At 38.9% G+C, this 17,054-nt stretch overlaps 1 protein-coding gene across 8 annotated transcripts in view; it reads left to right on the top strand.

Annotated features, from left to right (window-relative positions):
• Positions 1-17,054, top strand: part of Ttc6 (tetratricopeptide repeat domain 6) — a 200,908-nt gene that overhangs the window by 158,387 nt on the left and 25,467 nt on the right. For all 8 annotated transcript variants that reach the window (XR_013044262.1, XR_013044263.1, XM_042260582.2 and 5 more), the window contains 8 exons: positions 952-1,034; positions 2,777-2,853; positions 3,287-3,447; positions 4,876-5,010; positions 5,857-6,006; positions 7,057-7,197; positions 8,377-8,490; positions 13,231-13,350. Coding sequence is in view for 6 of the 8 variants with exons in the window: in XM_042260582.2 (XP_042116516.1) it covers positions 952-1,034; positions 2,777-2,853; positions 3,287-3,447; positions 4,876-5,010; positions 5,857-6,006; positions 7,057-7,197; positions 8,377-8,490; positions 13,231-13,350 (981 nt within the window). In the remaining 2 variants the exon portion in view is untranslated. The remainder of the gene's footprint in view (positions 1-951; positions 1,035-2,776; positions 2,854-3,286; positions 3,448-4,875; positions 5,011-5,856; positions 6,007-7,056; positions 7,198-8,376; positions 8,491-13,230; positions 13,351-17,054) is intronic.

Here is a 17,054-nt window from a genome sequence, read left to right as displayed (position 1 = left end):
TCTGTTTCTCCATCTTATTTTTATGGTGGATGTGTGGAATGTATATAGAGTGGATATAGTGGAACTTACTTTTACTTCTCATGTCACCTTTTGTATGCTGGTTTATTAACTATGTGAAATTTAGTGAAATCGATGTTAAAAAGTTGAGGGAGAAAAGTTAAGTGAAAGAGAAGTATAGACCTGAAGGGGTTACTTTTACTGTTTGTTAATTATAAAACTTCATGACAAATGTAAGATTAGAACCCAAGACAGTTACTACTTCCTGGATGCACCCGCCACCATCTGCCCTGACTCCAAAGAGGCCTGTGCCCCCTTCTGTCCCTGATTGTTCTCCTTGGGGCCACTCTCTCTTTTCCTTGGCCCCCCGAGAACTCTTTGATCCATTGTGGCCACCTGAATGTGAACTTGGCTCTTGAGTCAAATACCCTATTTAATTGGATAACAGACCATGACAATAACAGAATTCCCATAACATATGTATACTACAATATATCACATACATGAGTGTGAAATGATATGTGAATGGGTATTTGTGACCATTCTTGAAAATTAAAGATAAATAATTCAAAAACCAAAGACATTGAATCATAAGACTTCTTTTTCGATTTTGTGAATTATATTTGCTTTGGTGAGTTAAGGAAACTATGTATACTTTTTGCATTTATACACACACATATGTAACAACAATTAATGAGAAAAGAGGCCTTGCATTTGAAAAAGAGTAAGGAGGGTTATATGGGAGGATTGGGAGGGTGGAAAGGAAAGGGGGAAAGATGTAATTATGTTATAATCTCAAAAAAAATAAAAGAAATAACTAAAAACAAGCAGAAAGGAAAATCGAGTATTTTTGGATGAGATTCTACAAAAATTCTGCAAGAAGTTGTGGGAGGGGCTAAACATCAGAAGGTGATGCTTCAACTAGAAAACACATTTCTGTTTATTACTCAACAGCTGCACAAGTTGAAAAGGGCAGTGTGTGAATTATCTCGTGCTATCCACCTCCAGCCAGATGGAATCCAGCTATATATAATAAGGTATGAGCACAGAAACTGAATTCTTCTTGGGGTAAATTGACATCTTAGCGAACTCTTGGTACCCCACTATTTACTCTTCCAGTCTCCTTATTTGACATCTAATCTCCAAACAGTGTCTACCTCTCAACATGCATTTCTTGTTTCTTTTTAAATGCTAAGACAACCATACCATTCCCCTTGCTGTTCTCTTACACCGAAGAACAGTTTCTGAGAGTGAGGGTCTTGGAGACCTTTCTAGATGACTCGCTATGTAGACAGCAATACCCCCTCAGAGTCAGTACCTTTTGATCATTGGTTCTGTTTGTATCCATAGTACTAAATCGAACCCTCTGCCAATTGGATAAAAAAATGTAGCACTCAAAACTGTATTTCAAATTTAGTAGAATTTGCTATAGAGACCTTTTGTAAGATATTGATCTCCAAAATATACTGTCCCAAGATTAATAGGCCTGGGAAAATGCAATGGGACATATTTTCTGATAAAGATGTATTTTGTGTTTTAACACTTTGTGTTTTTGGACTTTTAAAAACTGTTTAATTTTGCCAGGTATGGTAGTGCATGCCTTTAATCCCAGCACTTGGAGGAAAAGGCAGAGAGTCAGAGAGGTAGAGAAGAGAGGGACAGAGAACACACACACACACACACACACACACACACACACACACACACACACACACACACACACCAGAGAGAGAGAGAGAGAGAGAGAGAGAGAGAGAGAGAGAGAGAGAGAGAGAGAGAGAGGAGGCAGAGAGATGATCTCTCTGAGTTCGAGGCCAGCTTAAGTCTATATAGCAAGTTCTAAGACAGCCAGCACTACATAGAGAGTCCCTGCCTCAAAATACCAAAAGCCAAAACAAAACAAACAACTCTACAATTTTAAAATGGATTTTTTTTTCAAGACAGGGTTTCTCTCCGTAGCTTTGCGCCTTTCCTGGAGCTCACTTGGTAGTCCAGGCTGGCCTCGAACTCACAGAGATCCACCTGGCTCTGGCTCCCGAGTGCTGGGATTAAAGGCGTGCGCCACCACCGCCCGGCTAAAATGGATTTTATGTATACTTGTACAAATGTTTTATAATCATAAAAAATTAAGTAACATTATTAACTTTACTTTGAATACTTACTTGGATGAATGAGTGCTTAGCTCTGAGCAGGACGTTTACACCACCCCCTCTCAGGCTCAGGGATTATCATAGCATTGCTGCGTGGAAAGACTTTAAGATCTGGAAGATGGGGAGAACGTCTGTGAAATGTTATCTTCTGGGCATGGCACAACCATTTCAGTCCCAGCCTCACAGCAGCTGTGGCTGTCTGCAATGAACCCACAAAGACTGGGCAATCAACAGTCACTCGTGATCTGGAGGGCTTTAAAGGACCCTATTTTACCCTGCTGAACTAAACTGGCTACTGATAGATTCTGGGGGAGAGCAATCATTTGTCTCAGTTGGGTGCCCACCCGAGGAGCCCATGTTCCAATGAGTTTTAAACCCATGGTCACATGGAGGATGCTGGTCAAACAGTGAGTCTGAAAACGACGACAATAGCGGAGCAGAAAAAGAGCAAGTGTGAAATGGGCACCAGGAAGGAGGGAGGTGACATGGGGTGGAGGGAGATGAGAAAAGTATGGGGCTACAGCAATCAGAATGTGCTTTATACACACAACGACCCCAGTGAAAGTTTTAAAAGCCCACGGACTAACTACCTTTTCTCTGCTTGGAATAAAAGCTGTCATTTCTTCCAGGGGACAATACCTTCTTATGATGAAGTGTCATGATCTTGCAAAGCTCACTATTTATCAAGTAGCAGAAATGAACAAAGGTAAATACAACTAATTCAAAATAAAAATGTTAAATATTTCTCCTTTTTTTTTTTAACTATTTGTAATACCTATATATTGATATTGGTAGATGAAGAATTCACTTGAAAGACAAAGAGTCTGAAAATTCAGTCTTTATTTTTACATAATCAGCTTGTATAGTGATTCAGAGTTTGGAGAAGTTTGTGAGAGCGCTCACTATATATATATATGTATATATATATATATATATATATATATACTAGGCTTATAATTTTACTCTTTTTTGTTTGTAATTGTAATAACTTTGTTTTATGTTAATAGAAGGTTTTGGTATGGTGTTGATTAGTCATTTGATGTTGCAAAAATATGATACTGAATGACTCCCTTAAAATGATAACATTCTAAACCCTTGCTACCCAGCAGAGACACTGATGAACTCTCCTTTGCCTTCAGGTCTCATTGAGCTGACACCAATACAGCAAGCACTCATTTACTCCTTTTGTGAAAACCACGACAAGGCCATTCACGTCTTGGAAGGGGTCATAGCCAGTAGACCAGAGATCTCCACTTTCGCACTCTTGGCAAAAGCCCAAATGAAGGCTAAGAAAATCAAGGTGAACACTCTGTTGACTGATGTTTCTTAAACTTAGTAATGGAATGTACATGTTATACTCAGGGAGTGCCATTTAAGTATTTTTACAAAATGAAATGATACAGCCTTGGAAGAAGATACTTCCCTATCTGAGCTGTCAGATGGGAATACCGCCTAACTAGCACCTCTGTGGCCTGTGGAACTCAGAACAAAAGACTCAGTTAATCTATGCACAGACACCTCACTGTGGAAACACATTTCAAAGACACTGTTGTTTTTTTTTTCAGCAATGGGAAAAGAATACAAATTTTAGCATCTGTAACTATGTTGTTACTGTAATAAATACCTAAGAATGTGGCAAGAGCTCTAGACTGAGCAGTGGGGTAGACGTTTAAAGATATGCCTTATAAAATATAACCAAATCAGAGGATTTCTAGAAGTTTATGGGTGTTGTTCTTTAGGGACCCCAGCAGAAGCCCAAGTAGAGCAGGAATCTCATGTAAAAATGAGGGGGTGTGACTTTGTCCTCCTGGGGAATGAATGCCTGTGGGATATGTGAAAGGTCTTCAAAGTTCTCAAGAAAATGACTTCTCGCTGGGCAGTGGTGGTGCACACCTTTAATTTCAGCACCCGGGAGGCAGAGCCAGGCAGATCTCTGTGAGTTCGAGGCCAGCCTGGGCTACAGAGTGAGTTCCAGGAAAGGCGCAAAGCTACACAGAGAAACCCTATCTCGAAAAACAAAACAAAACAAAAAAAAATGACTTCTCCAGAAACCAGTATAGAAGTAGTGATAGAGAGAGATAGACAGAGATAGAGATAGAGACAGAGACAGAAATATGACAGAGTAGAGAGATAGAGAAGCAGATATAGACAGTAACAACAAATGTGTTTAAACTTGATATCTGTGTTTAGATTCATATGATGATTTGTTAATTAGTAAATGACATCTGGAAAACTAAACTTCTTTATCATTAGTGGGTTCCAATAAAAATATTATTAAATTTATATGGGTAACTTTTGATGAAACTTGTTTTCTCTCATTAAGAGTAAAACAGACAAATTGTATCAGGTATCATCAATACTTCTATTGCCTGCTAACTTCCCAACTTGTCATCAGGGTAACAACCAGGTAATTATTAGCAAATGGTCCACGAGTTCAAGTCTGATGTTAGAATTTAGAAGTGCTAGTTACAAAAATCCATGCAAGCCTGCTCCAGACCTGGTGTATAGGATGGCCCCTGGGTGGAACTTGCTGGGTTCATCCTCCGGAACAGGGTCCTCCAGTTGTATAAGGACATTTGTGTCCTTGTTAGATCTGTGTGCATTTGTATGACTTGAGGGCCAAGGTGCTGTGGGCTCTGAGTTCTCTTTACATTTAAGGTTGTGATGTTGAACAAATAACCAGCAAACACATCTCCTTCATCTCTTTCCTTTGTTCTTATTCTTTCAGGAATCTGTGAGAATATTTAAGAAGGCTTTGGAAATGTTTTCGACTTCTGACAAAGGACCGACTGCTGTTGCTGTTTCAGCAGAGTGTCTGTATAACCTGGGTCTTTGTTACATGGAGGAAGGCAACTTACAAATGGTACCTTAGAGGCAGCGATTATTTGTGACTTTCCAAACTGGTTGCTTGCATCAGTTCTGTTTCTGAAGGCTACCCACAATAATGCAAGAAGTCAACTGACCAAAACTGCTTCTAAAGCTTGGCTCCTAACTGGCAGTCTGCACCTGTAATCTCCATGAATTGTTTTAAATTAAATATCAGCACATTTTATTTGACACTAATTTGCCAATAATATTTTTAAAGCTAATACATGTTTCTCACCAAAATAGTAAATCTAACTGTAGTAAATTATTGCAGGAAAATAATGTCATCATACTAATTTGATTTATTAAATTATAAGTAGTTAAATTGAATATTTTAACATGCTGCAGACTAAATGGATGATGATTAGAACATTCTATGACTTTCCTTATTGATAACTGAAAAATTCAGATTTAAATTGATTATTATGACTAGATACATTGGGGAACTGTGGCACCCTTTTATCCTGAAACCGACCAACTACGTTTCTGCTGTAGTTTTTGGGCCAGAAAGAAGAAATGAATGCTTCTGTCTGTGGTTTCTTTGAATTAATGAAATCCAAAGAATAATGATTGAAATTAAACCTCAAAGCACTGTTATCTACCAACATGGATTATATAGCTATTTATCTGGAAATAATGGGACCTTTAATTATAAGTCTGACTTATTTCTAAGGATTATGCTTGTTTGTTTTACGAGGTTCTTTGGGAGAACGTATTTTAAACAGCCCCTCTCCCGAAAAGAATCCTCGAGTGAAGCTTTTCAGTAACGTGTCCACACTTTATCCATCTTCTGAATTCGTGTGTTCTGTCACTGAGCGGTATGTGCTTCAACACATTCTTCCAGGCTTTTGACTCTTTGACAAAAGCTGTGAAAGCAAATCCTGAATTTGCAGAAGCCTTTTATCACCGGGGACTTTGTAAAGTGAAACTCAACAAAGAGAACTCAATTCTGGATTTTAATCGGGCGATTACTCTCAATCCCAAACATTACCAGGTATTTAAATAAATGACGTCAGCGACTGGAAGAATAGGTTAGTTTTGGTGATACTACTGAATAGTTTGTATGTATTTGGTAATAAAAAGCAAAAGCAATTCTTTCTCCTCTCTCTCTCTCTCTCTCTCTCTCTCTCTCTCTCTCTCTCTCTCTCTCTCTCTCTTCTACCCCTTCTCCTTTTCACCCTTTCTTTCTTTTTTCTTTTTTTAGACAGCATTTTATGGAGCACAGAATGGCCTTGAACTCACTAGGTTGCAGGGAATAACCTTGAACTCTTGACCCTTCTACCTCTGCCTCTCAAGTTTAGAGATTACAGATGTGTGCTATCATATCTGATACCACTTAACTATATTTTAGCAATCTAAATTTTTGTATTCTTCTTTGGAATGAGAGTATTACTTTTTGACATAGATATTGCATTTGTAACAATATTTTGTGAATCATGATATATGTAAATATTTCAAATACATTAATTTATTTGTTAGGAATTTTAATTTATATGCTATAAATCTTATTAGTTTATTGCTTTCATATCAACAGATTTTTGCCTCCTAATAGATTGAAAGGACAACAAAAAAATTTAGTAGATGAAATTTGACTGGCTCTTGATTTTAAATGAAATTTGAGTTGACTAAATACTAGATAATTTTAGGGAATTATTAGTAATCATCCTAGATAAGCAGTGTTGGTGTGGTTATGTAGGGCAATGTCTTTTTTTTTTTCCCCCACAGGAGACTCATATTAAAGGAAATGGAGTGAAAACTTATGATGTATACAACTTGTTTTTCAATAGTTTAGGGAAAAAATGGAGAAAGCTAACACAGTAGGCTACATGCTAATGATTACTGAATCCAAGTAGTAGCCATAAGTATGGTCCCTGTAAAGTTATTTCAATTATGCTGTATGTTTAACTTTTTAATGAAAAGAAATGGGGAAAACTATATTTTAATATTGTCTTTAGGTAGCACAGATGTGTTTGAAGTTCCCTATATTCTGGTAGAACTGATGATTTTACTAAAACATCCATCTCTGCTGTTCTTCTCTGAAAAGGCATATCTATGCCGAGTAGCCTATTACGGCTTAAAGGGCAGATACTCCAAAGCAATTCTGAATTGTAACGAGGCCATCAGACTTTATCCCGAGAGTGTGCGTGCCTATATCTGCAGAGGAGTTCTGAAATACTACAATAGGGTAAGCCCTTCCTACCAGGTTTACTAAGAGTTTAGAGCTGAGGTTTCTCTGCTTGTTAACTGGGCATTCACTTCCTACATTTCCTCGGATATAGGGCGCGAGAGTGTGCTATTTATATACTTGTGGTGTTCTCTGCTTTCTGGACTTATCTTTAAATACACATGATACATAATATCCCGCCATAATTTTAATTACTTGATTGCTGGACTTTTGAAATGTTTATATATTTTACTATTCATTTCAAATAATGCATTTATATGTGGTGAGGACAAAATCATTGCTTGACTTTCCTAAATAGAAATTCCTGAGCAAAAGATTGTGGTATCTGATGCTGTGTGGAATGATTATTTCTCCCTGATTGTAGTTTTGACTTCTCTTCCTTACTGTTTCATACGGAATGCTTTGCATTAGCACCTTAAAGCAAAGGTGAGACCTTGCATTGAGTGTCCATTATTATTGTGTTCAGAAATCGTGACATAAGGTATCAGAGGAGAATGGAAGGAGATGCGAAAGTGAATGTGAGTAGAAAACATTGTGACTGTGTGATGCCACAGCATGACTGGCAGAAGTAAGTCAGCCCTTCAGTGGTCACCAGAGGAATACGGATTGCTTGCCTTTTTACAACCAGTATCGTATTCTCAAAGCCATGTAGCAACATTGTATAATATTTGCTTAAATTAATTTGTTTGAGATTTTATTTTTATTTTATATTTATGAGCATTTGCCTGTGTCTATTTTTGTGCACTGTATGTGTGCAGTGTCTGTGGAGCCTAGAAGAGGGTGCTAGATCTCTTGGAACTGGAGTTACAGACATTTGTGAGTTGTCGATGTTGGAAATTGAAGCTGGGTCCTTTGGAATATCAGCCCAGTGCTCTTAACTGTTGAGCCATCTCTCTAGTCCATAACTGCTTAAATTTAAGTTCCTGACATCCTTAATTTTATTTATAAAGTGAAATTTTATTTGTGAGGTAAAAGAACTGTAAGAATCCCTGCCGAGATCTTCCTAGCGGACTATGTGAAAGATTAGCTTCATTGTATTCAAGATGATTAGCTTCATTTTAAAGATGATACATAGAATCTTAAAGGAACACTTCAAACACTGATAGGCTCGCACACTTATTTTATGATTGAACGTTTCTGTTATGATTTATCCTTCTCACTCTTTCTTTTTCCTTGTAGAGTTACCAGCTAGCTATTGCAGATTTAACTACAGCCGTCAACATGGACAAGAACAGTTACGCAGCATTTTATAACAGAGCGTTGTGTTACACCAAGATAAGGGAACTTCAGATGGTAAATAACCATTTTAGTAAATGACAGATTTAAAGCATGCGAGATGCAACATGCATTCAATGGCTCCTTGACTTAGACAAGCAATCAATAAACAATATTTCATAAGCAGCATGCTAAAGCATTTGTAAACATGTTTTAAGCACCTGTATTTTCTTCTTATCTCTGCTATAATCTTGGAAAATAATTCCTATGGAAATACACAAATAAAACTTCACAAACCATGAAGAACCATTTCAGAATAATATTGATTTCTTTCCTAGTGCTAAATTATCTTATTCAGTTTCTGTACTGTCAATTCATTTTATAATGCCTGTACCATTATTTAAGTGCCTATATAAATTAGGAGACATTATAGAAGTATCATCTGAGTAAATGTTTTACTGATCCACTGCCATACATAATTTTGTAGAAGTGATCACTAGCAATACTGTTTTACAACTCGGACCCAAGCCGGAACAGCTCATGGAAGTATTTGTTGTAGAATTCTGAGACTATACATGCAGTGAAGAGTACAGAGTCACATGTTCCACCTGCAGGGACCGTTGACGGGGATTTGCTCATGTGCTACAAAACTGGCTACGGCAATCATATTTCGCTGTCAAACTCATTTGTGTTTTCTAATCCTGCTGCTGTTACAGCCTCATCCTTTGTCAATATGGTTGATGTCAGTGAGAATCAGCTCAGTGTGATCACCCACCTGCAAGCTCCTTGCGGTTTGTTCCCTGCTCTTGCTTCCTTCCCCTGTCTCTTGGTCTCTCCTTTCTCAAGTCTGCCCTTTCCATAGCAGCAGTGAGTTCTTTCGGTAGACTTCACACTCCCACTGATCTAAGTGGACACACTCCTCCGTCTGTAAAACTCAGCTAAGGCTGCTTACAGCTTCCAGAGATTTGGAAGTCACAGGGAGGACAGAGGCTGAGAAACCTCCTGTGCAGCAGAAGAATGTGACATTCCTGACAGCTAGCCCGGCAAGTTTGTCTTCCTCTACAGATGCAGACAAACGAATCATTAATTATTAACAAGGCAGTTGTTAAAGGAGCTAACTAGAGGGTCATTTAGCAGGGACCTCACAAGCAGGTGCCTTTGAGGACCTTCCTTACACCCCGCATTCCCGCCTGAAGGTAAGCTCAGGCCAAACACAATGGGCTGGGCAAGGAAGGAACTCCCACATGTTATCTCAGTTATGCGGAAAAGCCAATTCTAGGTAAATGAAGACCACGTAAAGGACTCTGAATAAACGGGACCAAAATAGGGTTGCAAAATATTGGTGATTTTCAAGATGCCAGGACCCCAGAGCATTTCATCTGCTCATTTCACAGCTAACAAGGAAACCAGAGCAGGGAGAGGCCACAGTACTTACCCAGGTCCCACGGGGAGCTGGAAACCTTACCCAGGTCCCACGGGGAGCTGGAAACCTGTGCTGGCATCCACACCTTTGTTTCCTTCTGGGTTCGCCATCCCGAGGCAGCTTTGGAAAGCCATCTGACTCCAGATTGGATGGCATGTCATTTCGAAGTGTCACCAGCTCCCCCTTTGCCGACTTTCACCTGCTTTTCTACATTCCTTCCGTCACTGGGCTGACCTCATAGGCATTCTGTATGGATAGAGTTTCCTAAAATCTGAGCATGGTGAATTTTTTTTTGTTTGAAATTTGAATAACTTGAGAGTAGTCATCATTTGTCATTTTCAAGCATAACACTTAAACAATAGCAAAACCAAAATATGTATTATTGAAACACAAAGCTGAAGAAGTATAATGAAATTGAACCAGCTAGAATCTCTAAAGGCAGTTTTGTTTTTTTTTTTCAAATTTGCTGTCTTTTATCCCCTCTGAAAAGTTACAAAAACATATTCAGACAAAAGTGGACATTGGAATCTATTTTAGGATCTCTGGATCAAGCAGCTTGTCAGATCGACTCCTACAGCCGGTGGATCATGAAGTTAGACAGGAAGAAGGCAACTTACATGCTTGGTTTCTTCCTTCATTGCCCACAGAGGAGCCTTTATGCATGTCATGGTTCTATCAGGATGGTTTTCTGATAGTCAGTTTCCTCCATTCAGCAGATCCTCATAGCCTTAGAACAGCATGGTGGCTTTTGACTCTACAATTCTATAACAATGAAAACGGTAGCTGTTGCCTCCTATTTATGGCGTATTGTATGACAAGCACCAGGCTACACACTGTATCACTATATAGCCAAGGCATTTCTGTTTTAGGCAGAAATTGAGGGATGGTGAGCACCATTGGGATTTCCAGGTTCTTGTGCCCCTGAACACAGATTAGGACAGCTACACATATAGATAGTAGAAGGAAAAGAATGGGTTTATTAAGGGGATAAAGGCACTTCTAAGACTGGCAGTGGGTCACAGCTAGCAAAAATTTAAAGTTTCCATAGGGTCTGAAGCAGTAGAATGGAGAATTTGTAGTGTGCACACTTTTTTTTCTCCAAATGCACTGCTGTGTTGGCCTTGGGAACATGTGGTAAGGACTTTCTACACTGGTTTCGTTCTTTCTTTGTTTTTGTTATCATTATTGTAAATTGTATGAGTGTTTTGCCGTGTGCACGCAGTACCCACAGAGATCAGAAAAGTTGGATCTCCTGAGACTAGAGTTATAGACAGTTGCAAATTGTCATGTACGTGCTGGGAATCAAACCAGGGTTCTCTGGAAGAGCAGCCAGTGCTTTTAGCCACCAAGACATCTCTCTGGCAATTTTACAAGCTATTTGATTCAGAAGTTTTAAAATAGATTCCAGTGATACTTTTCATGTGCAAATTTTGGCCTCACACTCCTGCAATATTTGTAAGTGGACTCTAAAATGTATTAAAATTTAATATTCTTGTAGCCAGAAGTTTCTCCGGACCTGCCCCACCCACAGGGAGGATGAATCTCTCCCACCCAATTCCTTCAACCCCTTGGTCCCAAGTAAACACACAGAGGCTTATATTAATTACAAACTGCATGGCCAATGGGTCAGGTTTCTTGCTAGCTAGCTCTTATAACTTAACTCAATCCATTCCTATTAATCTATATGTTGCCATGTGGCCATGGTGTTACCGGTCTGCTGGCATCTTGTTGCTCTTTGCTGCGGCGGGTTGGCATCTTCTCTTACTCTCCTTTCTTCTCCGGTCTCTTCAGTTTGAATGTCCCGCCTAACCTTATTCTGCCTCACCATTGGCCAAACAGCTTTATTTATCAACCAATCAGAGCAACACATATTCACAGTGTACAGAAAGACATCCCACAGCATATTCTAGTTTTGTAGCTGAGGAAACAGACTTCAAGTTAGGCTACTTTTCTTAAACTCAGAATCTAGTAACAGCAACTGACAACACAAATTCAGAGAAAGCTATGGCTCTTGCTCTCTTAACCAAAACTTTTAGGTTAGACAAACTGGGAAATGTCTGCGATTTCAGATTGTAGAGATCTGAGGCATCAGCATCATGAATTCAAGGCTAATGTGGTCTCCAAAGCAAGTTCTGACCAGGTAGAGTTACATGGTATGACCCTCTCTATCTCAAGGGTCAGTAAAACAAAGAAAAACCAAACCAGAAAGCACCTTCAATGTTCTCATCTCCACCACTCACCCTGGGCTTCCCTGAACTCTCATTTAAAATCTTTTCTCATGTTCAGCTGCTTGATGGCTCTCTAGGGCGTCCTACACACTCTGCATTCTGTGAGTCCACAGAAGTAGTGAGCCAGACCAGGTGTAATGAACAGTGCAGGTGGTTCTTCAAGTATTGCTAAATATTTTTATATGCCTAACAACATTTATATTTATATCACAGGATACATATAAGATCTCTAATTGTACAGTATCTTTAGACACACATGCTGAGAAATAGGAGAAGGGCAAGTGGGCAGAAAGTTAAATTCTGTTTATTTTGCCTTTTGCAGTCAGCCGATACTGTAGTCACGAATGAGCCTTGTTTGACCAACCACGTGGCTCTTTTGAACAAATCCTCCACTAAAAATCATGTAGAAGCATGCACCCATTAGTGCTTAGTGCAGAGGCGGCATCAGTGAAGCTTTGCCTCCTCGGTCAATGGAAAAGTGGTTCCTTCTTGGTGCATTCACTCTTCGAGCTCAGGTTGCTTTCTTTAAAAACAATGAGTCGATTTACCAACATACTGCAAACTTCCCTGTTTCCCTCTTCAGTCTTGTTGTGATCCCTTTTCATGGTGGTTTATTCATTTGATAAATTTGTGATTTTTTCCCCCTTTGATTAAAACTTACCAAATGCCTGTTATGTGAAGGCAAGATGCTTGTCACTAGGTTTACAGCGATGAAAAGATTAAGCACTTGCCTCCTGCAGTTTAGACTTCAGTGAGGAAGTCAATGAAATCCTAACAAGAATTTAAATTTCAAACAGGAAACTCCACTTGGCTTTCACGTGAATGTGATATTTGGAGAAGTATCCACTGGGTGTGTATGTTGTGTGTCGGGGTGGGGGGTGGGGTTGTTGAGTCCCTTCCTTCCGAACTATGCAATGCATATGAGCATGTATGGCAAACAGATAGCATGTGGACTCCAAGCATAGTGAGTACTTATGTAAAATCAGCACTAGCCACAAATACTATAGCTAAAAGGAATCTTCAAGTTGAGCCTAGACTTACGTCACATTCCAGAACAACTGATCCTGAGATCCCACTCTGGGTAGAAGCATATTTGTCTCAGGGCAATGGGGTAAGCAAGGCTCTAAAGAGTTGCACCGTGGCTCTAAGTGACTTTTGTCTTTTTAGGCTCTAAGAGATTATGGCATTGTGCTGCTGCTTGATGCGGGAGAAAGAATAGCATTAAATACCTTCATTAACCGTGGACTCATCTACACTGAACTAAAGCAGTATGGCTTTGCACTGGAGGTGAGCCTTCCTGTGGGTGTGGGCAAATGACCTACTTGATTTCAGACAGCCTCAGAAACTAGTATGTATTGCTACAGAACAGCAGCGTTAATGAGTGACAGTGTTAGCAAGAACTGTATTGAAATATCTGGGATAACTAATAGAATTTTTATGAAACCTAAGTAAGTACTTCCCCTTCATTTTAATTACAGCTGAATGGTTAATGTATTAATATTTTTTAATTAAGGCTATCATCTCCCAAAGGAAGTACATAGAAAATTCAATTAACAAAATTATTTGTACGTATTTTACTCTGTTCTACAATGTTCTTTCTCACTCACAGTTTTCCTTCTCCTGTTGAAATTTGTCAAAATAAATCTGTTTCAAACTGGGTAGGACATAGGTGGGTAGAATGGGCTACTGAGAACATCCATTTAAGCCTTTAAGACTAGGCCTTCAGGCCTGGAATTTATGGAAGTATATAGGAAAGAAACAGGCAGTTTTCAATTTATTGCATTGTAGAATAAATATAGTTCATAATCCTCATTTTAATGTTTATTATAACTTGACAGTAATTTTTGGAATTAAAATTTAGAAACAATACAAATATGGAATATCCAGTTGTAGTGATGGTCATTTTATGTATTTGTCACATCTATATAACCTTACATAATGAAATATTTCCTTGCTACATTAGCTTTGACAGTGTTGCAAATTTATAATTTTAACTTAGAGATAAGGAAATGAATCTTCAAAAGAGGTTAAATAAGACCTCTGAGCGGTAAGTACTGAGGCAGGCAGGATCTGAACTCAGGTCCCACTAGGTAATAATTGCTGTGTCCTTTCCGACAAGGCAGTTTTAATGTTTGGGGAATCAGGAGAGAATTACTCTTGACCTCCTCTTCACCTACCACACATTTAACTCAATAGCAAGTCTGCTTCTTTCTGTCACTGAAACATATTTTGAACTGTATCAGTTCTAATTGCTATTTTCTTCTCAACCGGGAAGTCCCAGGCGAGATTTGAACTCAGATCTCAGAACAGAATTTCCTGTCTCCTAGCCTGCTGAAGTAGCTTACCCTTTGCTTTGCCTTTTCACGCTTACCCTGGCACATGAATTCTCCACATAACAGTTAAACAGACTGCTTTAAAACACAGAACAGATTCAGTCAATCTGCCCCAAACCTACAGTGACCCATAGCCCCCGACAAAACCTGAATTCCTAACCATTAAAACCCAGGTCCTACTTGCTGTGACTGATGCTCGCTTCAGATTTTATCATCAGTCTTCTTTTCTACACTGGAGTCATTCCACTCTGGCCTCTTTCTATCCTCTGGTAAGGCCTCTTCCGGCCCTGCTCTGGGGAGATCCATAACAGAGCTGTAGCTCTAAGCCCTTCTTTAATCCAAATTTCTAACTGAATATGGTCTTTCAATCAAATGAAAACTGAAAAATTGAAATATGATACTAAAAATATTAAAAGACCTCAAAATAAATTTGGAGATAGGATAAAGAAACACATGTCAAAGAGACCAGCAGAAAATAAGCAATAAGATGTGAGACTCAACTCCAATGATGTCAATAGTTATATTAAGTAGAAATGGTCAAAAGTCACCAAATCAAAGAATGGCATGTCAGATGGGAATTTTGAAAAGTATCTAGCACATTCTGGGTATAAGAAATACACTTCAAATACAATGATGTGGATAGAGATATACAAGAAAGCATACAAAAGCAAAGTAGTGATCCTTTGTGTAAAGAAAACAAGTCACTAAGAATTAAATAAAAACATATAAATGATGCAGACAGAGAAGAAACAATAAAGGTTATAAGAGTGTGTGATTAAAAACAACAACAACAAGATAAAGTCATAAAGCCTATCTATGGGATAAAAGATTTTTGGAAGGATCGATTGACTGAACCCTTAAGCGGCATGAGAACTAGATAGATGGTGGGCAGTTGTCTGATGTCCCCAGGACCAGCTGGATCAGGAAGCATCTGGACTGGAAAGCTTGGGCTAGTGGTACGTTATGTAGTATTAGAAGCATTTGCCCGTGCCTTTTCCTTCTTACAAATCTACCAGGTGAAACGAAGGAATTAAAAATAGATTCAATAAGAGAATTCAAAAAATAGACATGATATTTAGGTGTCACACGGTACTGTTCAGGGGTTTGGTGCCTTAAATTTAAAAATATATGAGCAGCTGTAGATCAAATATCAGACATTTAAGGGTTGTAAAATTGGTACCCCCAAAACACATTGTCATAGGTACTTAAAGATGATGGAATAGGGGCAAGTGTGTGGAGTGATGGCATCAGAGAACTAAACTCACCTATGTAAGGAGTGAATAGCTGTAAATATGATATATCGCTCATGTTTTTTAGGAGTTTGAAGGCAAACACCAGAGTAACATAAAAGTTAACTGTCCTTAAGGTGTGGGACTAGGAGTAAGGAAAAATGGAAAGGAGGGTCACTGTTTAGCATTCTATAGTTCTATAAGATGCCCCCTAAAATATAATGAATTACTTTAGTAAGAATAAAAGTAATAATATAGACATAGATACATCTTTGGATCTCTTTACAAATTACAAAATAAAGCTGTTCATGTTTAAATAAGCAGTAAGTTGGCAGAATTTGAGGATTTGGAGACAGCATCAGCTCCAATTTCAAGTACATTGGTGGTGATGGGAGTAAGAAAGATGTGACCATCTGTGGTTCCCAGAGAAGAGGAGCTGAGGGAGAAGCATGGTAAATCAGGGCAGCAAGCTTCCACAGGAGATGGGTAACGATTCTCAGACACAGAACGAGGGATGCCTGGTAGATTGCTTACTTAGATTATATTTAATGAGATAGCAGATTTCTGATTTCCATCCAGATCCTTCCATTTGGTCTGAAAATGTGCTGTGCAGCTTTAAGAGTGGGATCCCCACTTTGAGATTGGTTGATGAGGACATTTCCTCTCATAGGGACCCCAAGTTTTCAATTTGACCTTATTCCCCAATTTTTTTATCCCTAGGGATAGCAGAGAATCCATTTTACTTCTTAAGACAAGCAGGCTCTCCCTCTGAAGACAACCAGGGGGAGCTTGTGAGAAGAGGAGGGGAGGGCGATGAGTGCTTAAGGCCTCTCTAGTTGAGCAGTGCCTTCTGGGGTTAGAGGGTAATGGTTGCTTTTAAAAAGCACGTTTGAAGGGATTTCCTTTTGCCACGCCAGGAGAGTGTACCATCTCCCCACAGTTCAGCTTAGCTTAAGTGAAATAACAGCCAGAAATGCCCATGGAGATTCCTGTAGATGCCCATCTCTTGAGAAGATCATGGCCATTTTTATTTCTTAGAGGTTCTGGGCGCTTACTTTAGAAGGTGTTTTGCCTCATTATAGCAACCAGTAAAATAAGTCATATATAGTCACTACATAGGCATATAATATATCGTATGAACATGACATTTGTTTTATAGATATCATTTGATTATGAATTCAAGTTTAGTACTGTTCTTATTTGCTTTCATGCTGAAAAGAATTCTGCAAGATTTTGAGGTGATTCCAAGCTTCAGACAACATTTTTCATTTTCCGGTCCATTTTGGCAGGCTCTCTTGCAGACTCAGCACTTTCAAAAAAATTCTCCGAAGCAGCCTGTTCCTCAGGGCCATTCAAATTCATTCCTGCCTGCTTTCTAAGTTTCACATCCTAGGGTTAGAGTTCCCATTTCTCCACTTCAGGAGGGCTT

The sequence above is a fragment of the Peromyscus maniculatus genome, chromosome 14, assembly GCF_049852395.1.
Source record: "Peromyscus maniculatus bairdii isolate BWxNUB_F1_BW_parent chromosome 14, HU_Pman_BW_mat_3.1, whole genome shotgun sequence".
Classification (NCBI taxonomy): domain Eukaryota; kingdom Metazoa; phylum Chordata; class Mammalia; order Rodentia; family Cricetidae; genus Peromyscus; species Peromyscus maniculatus.
This window is presented reverse-complemented; position numbering and strand designations above follow the sequence as displayed.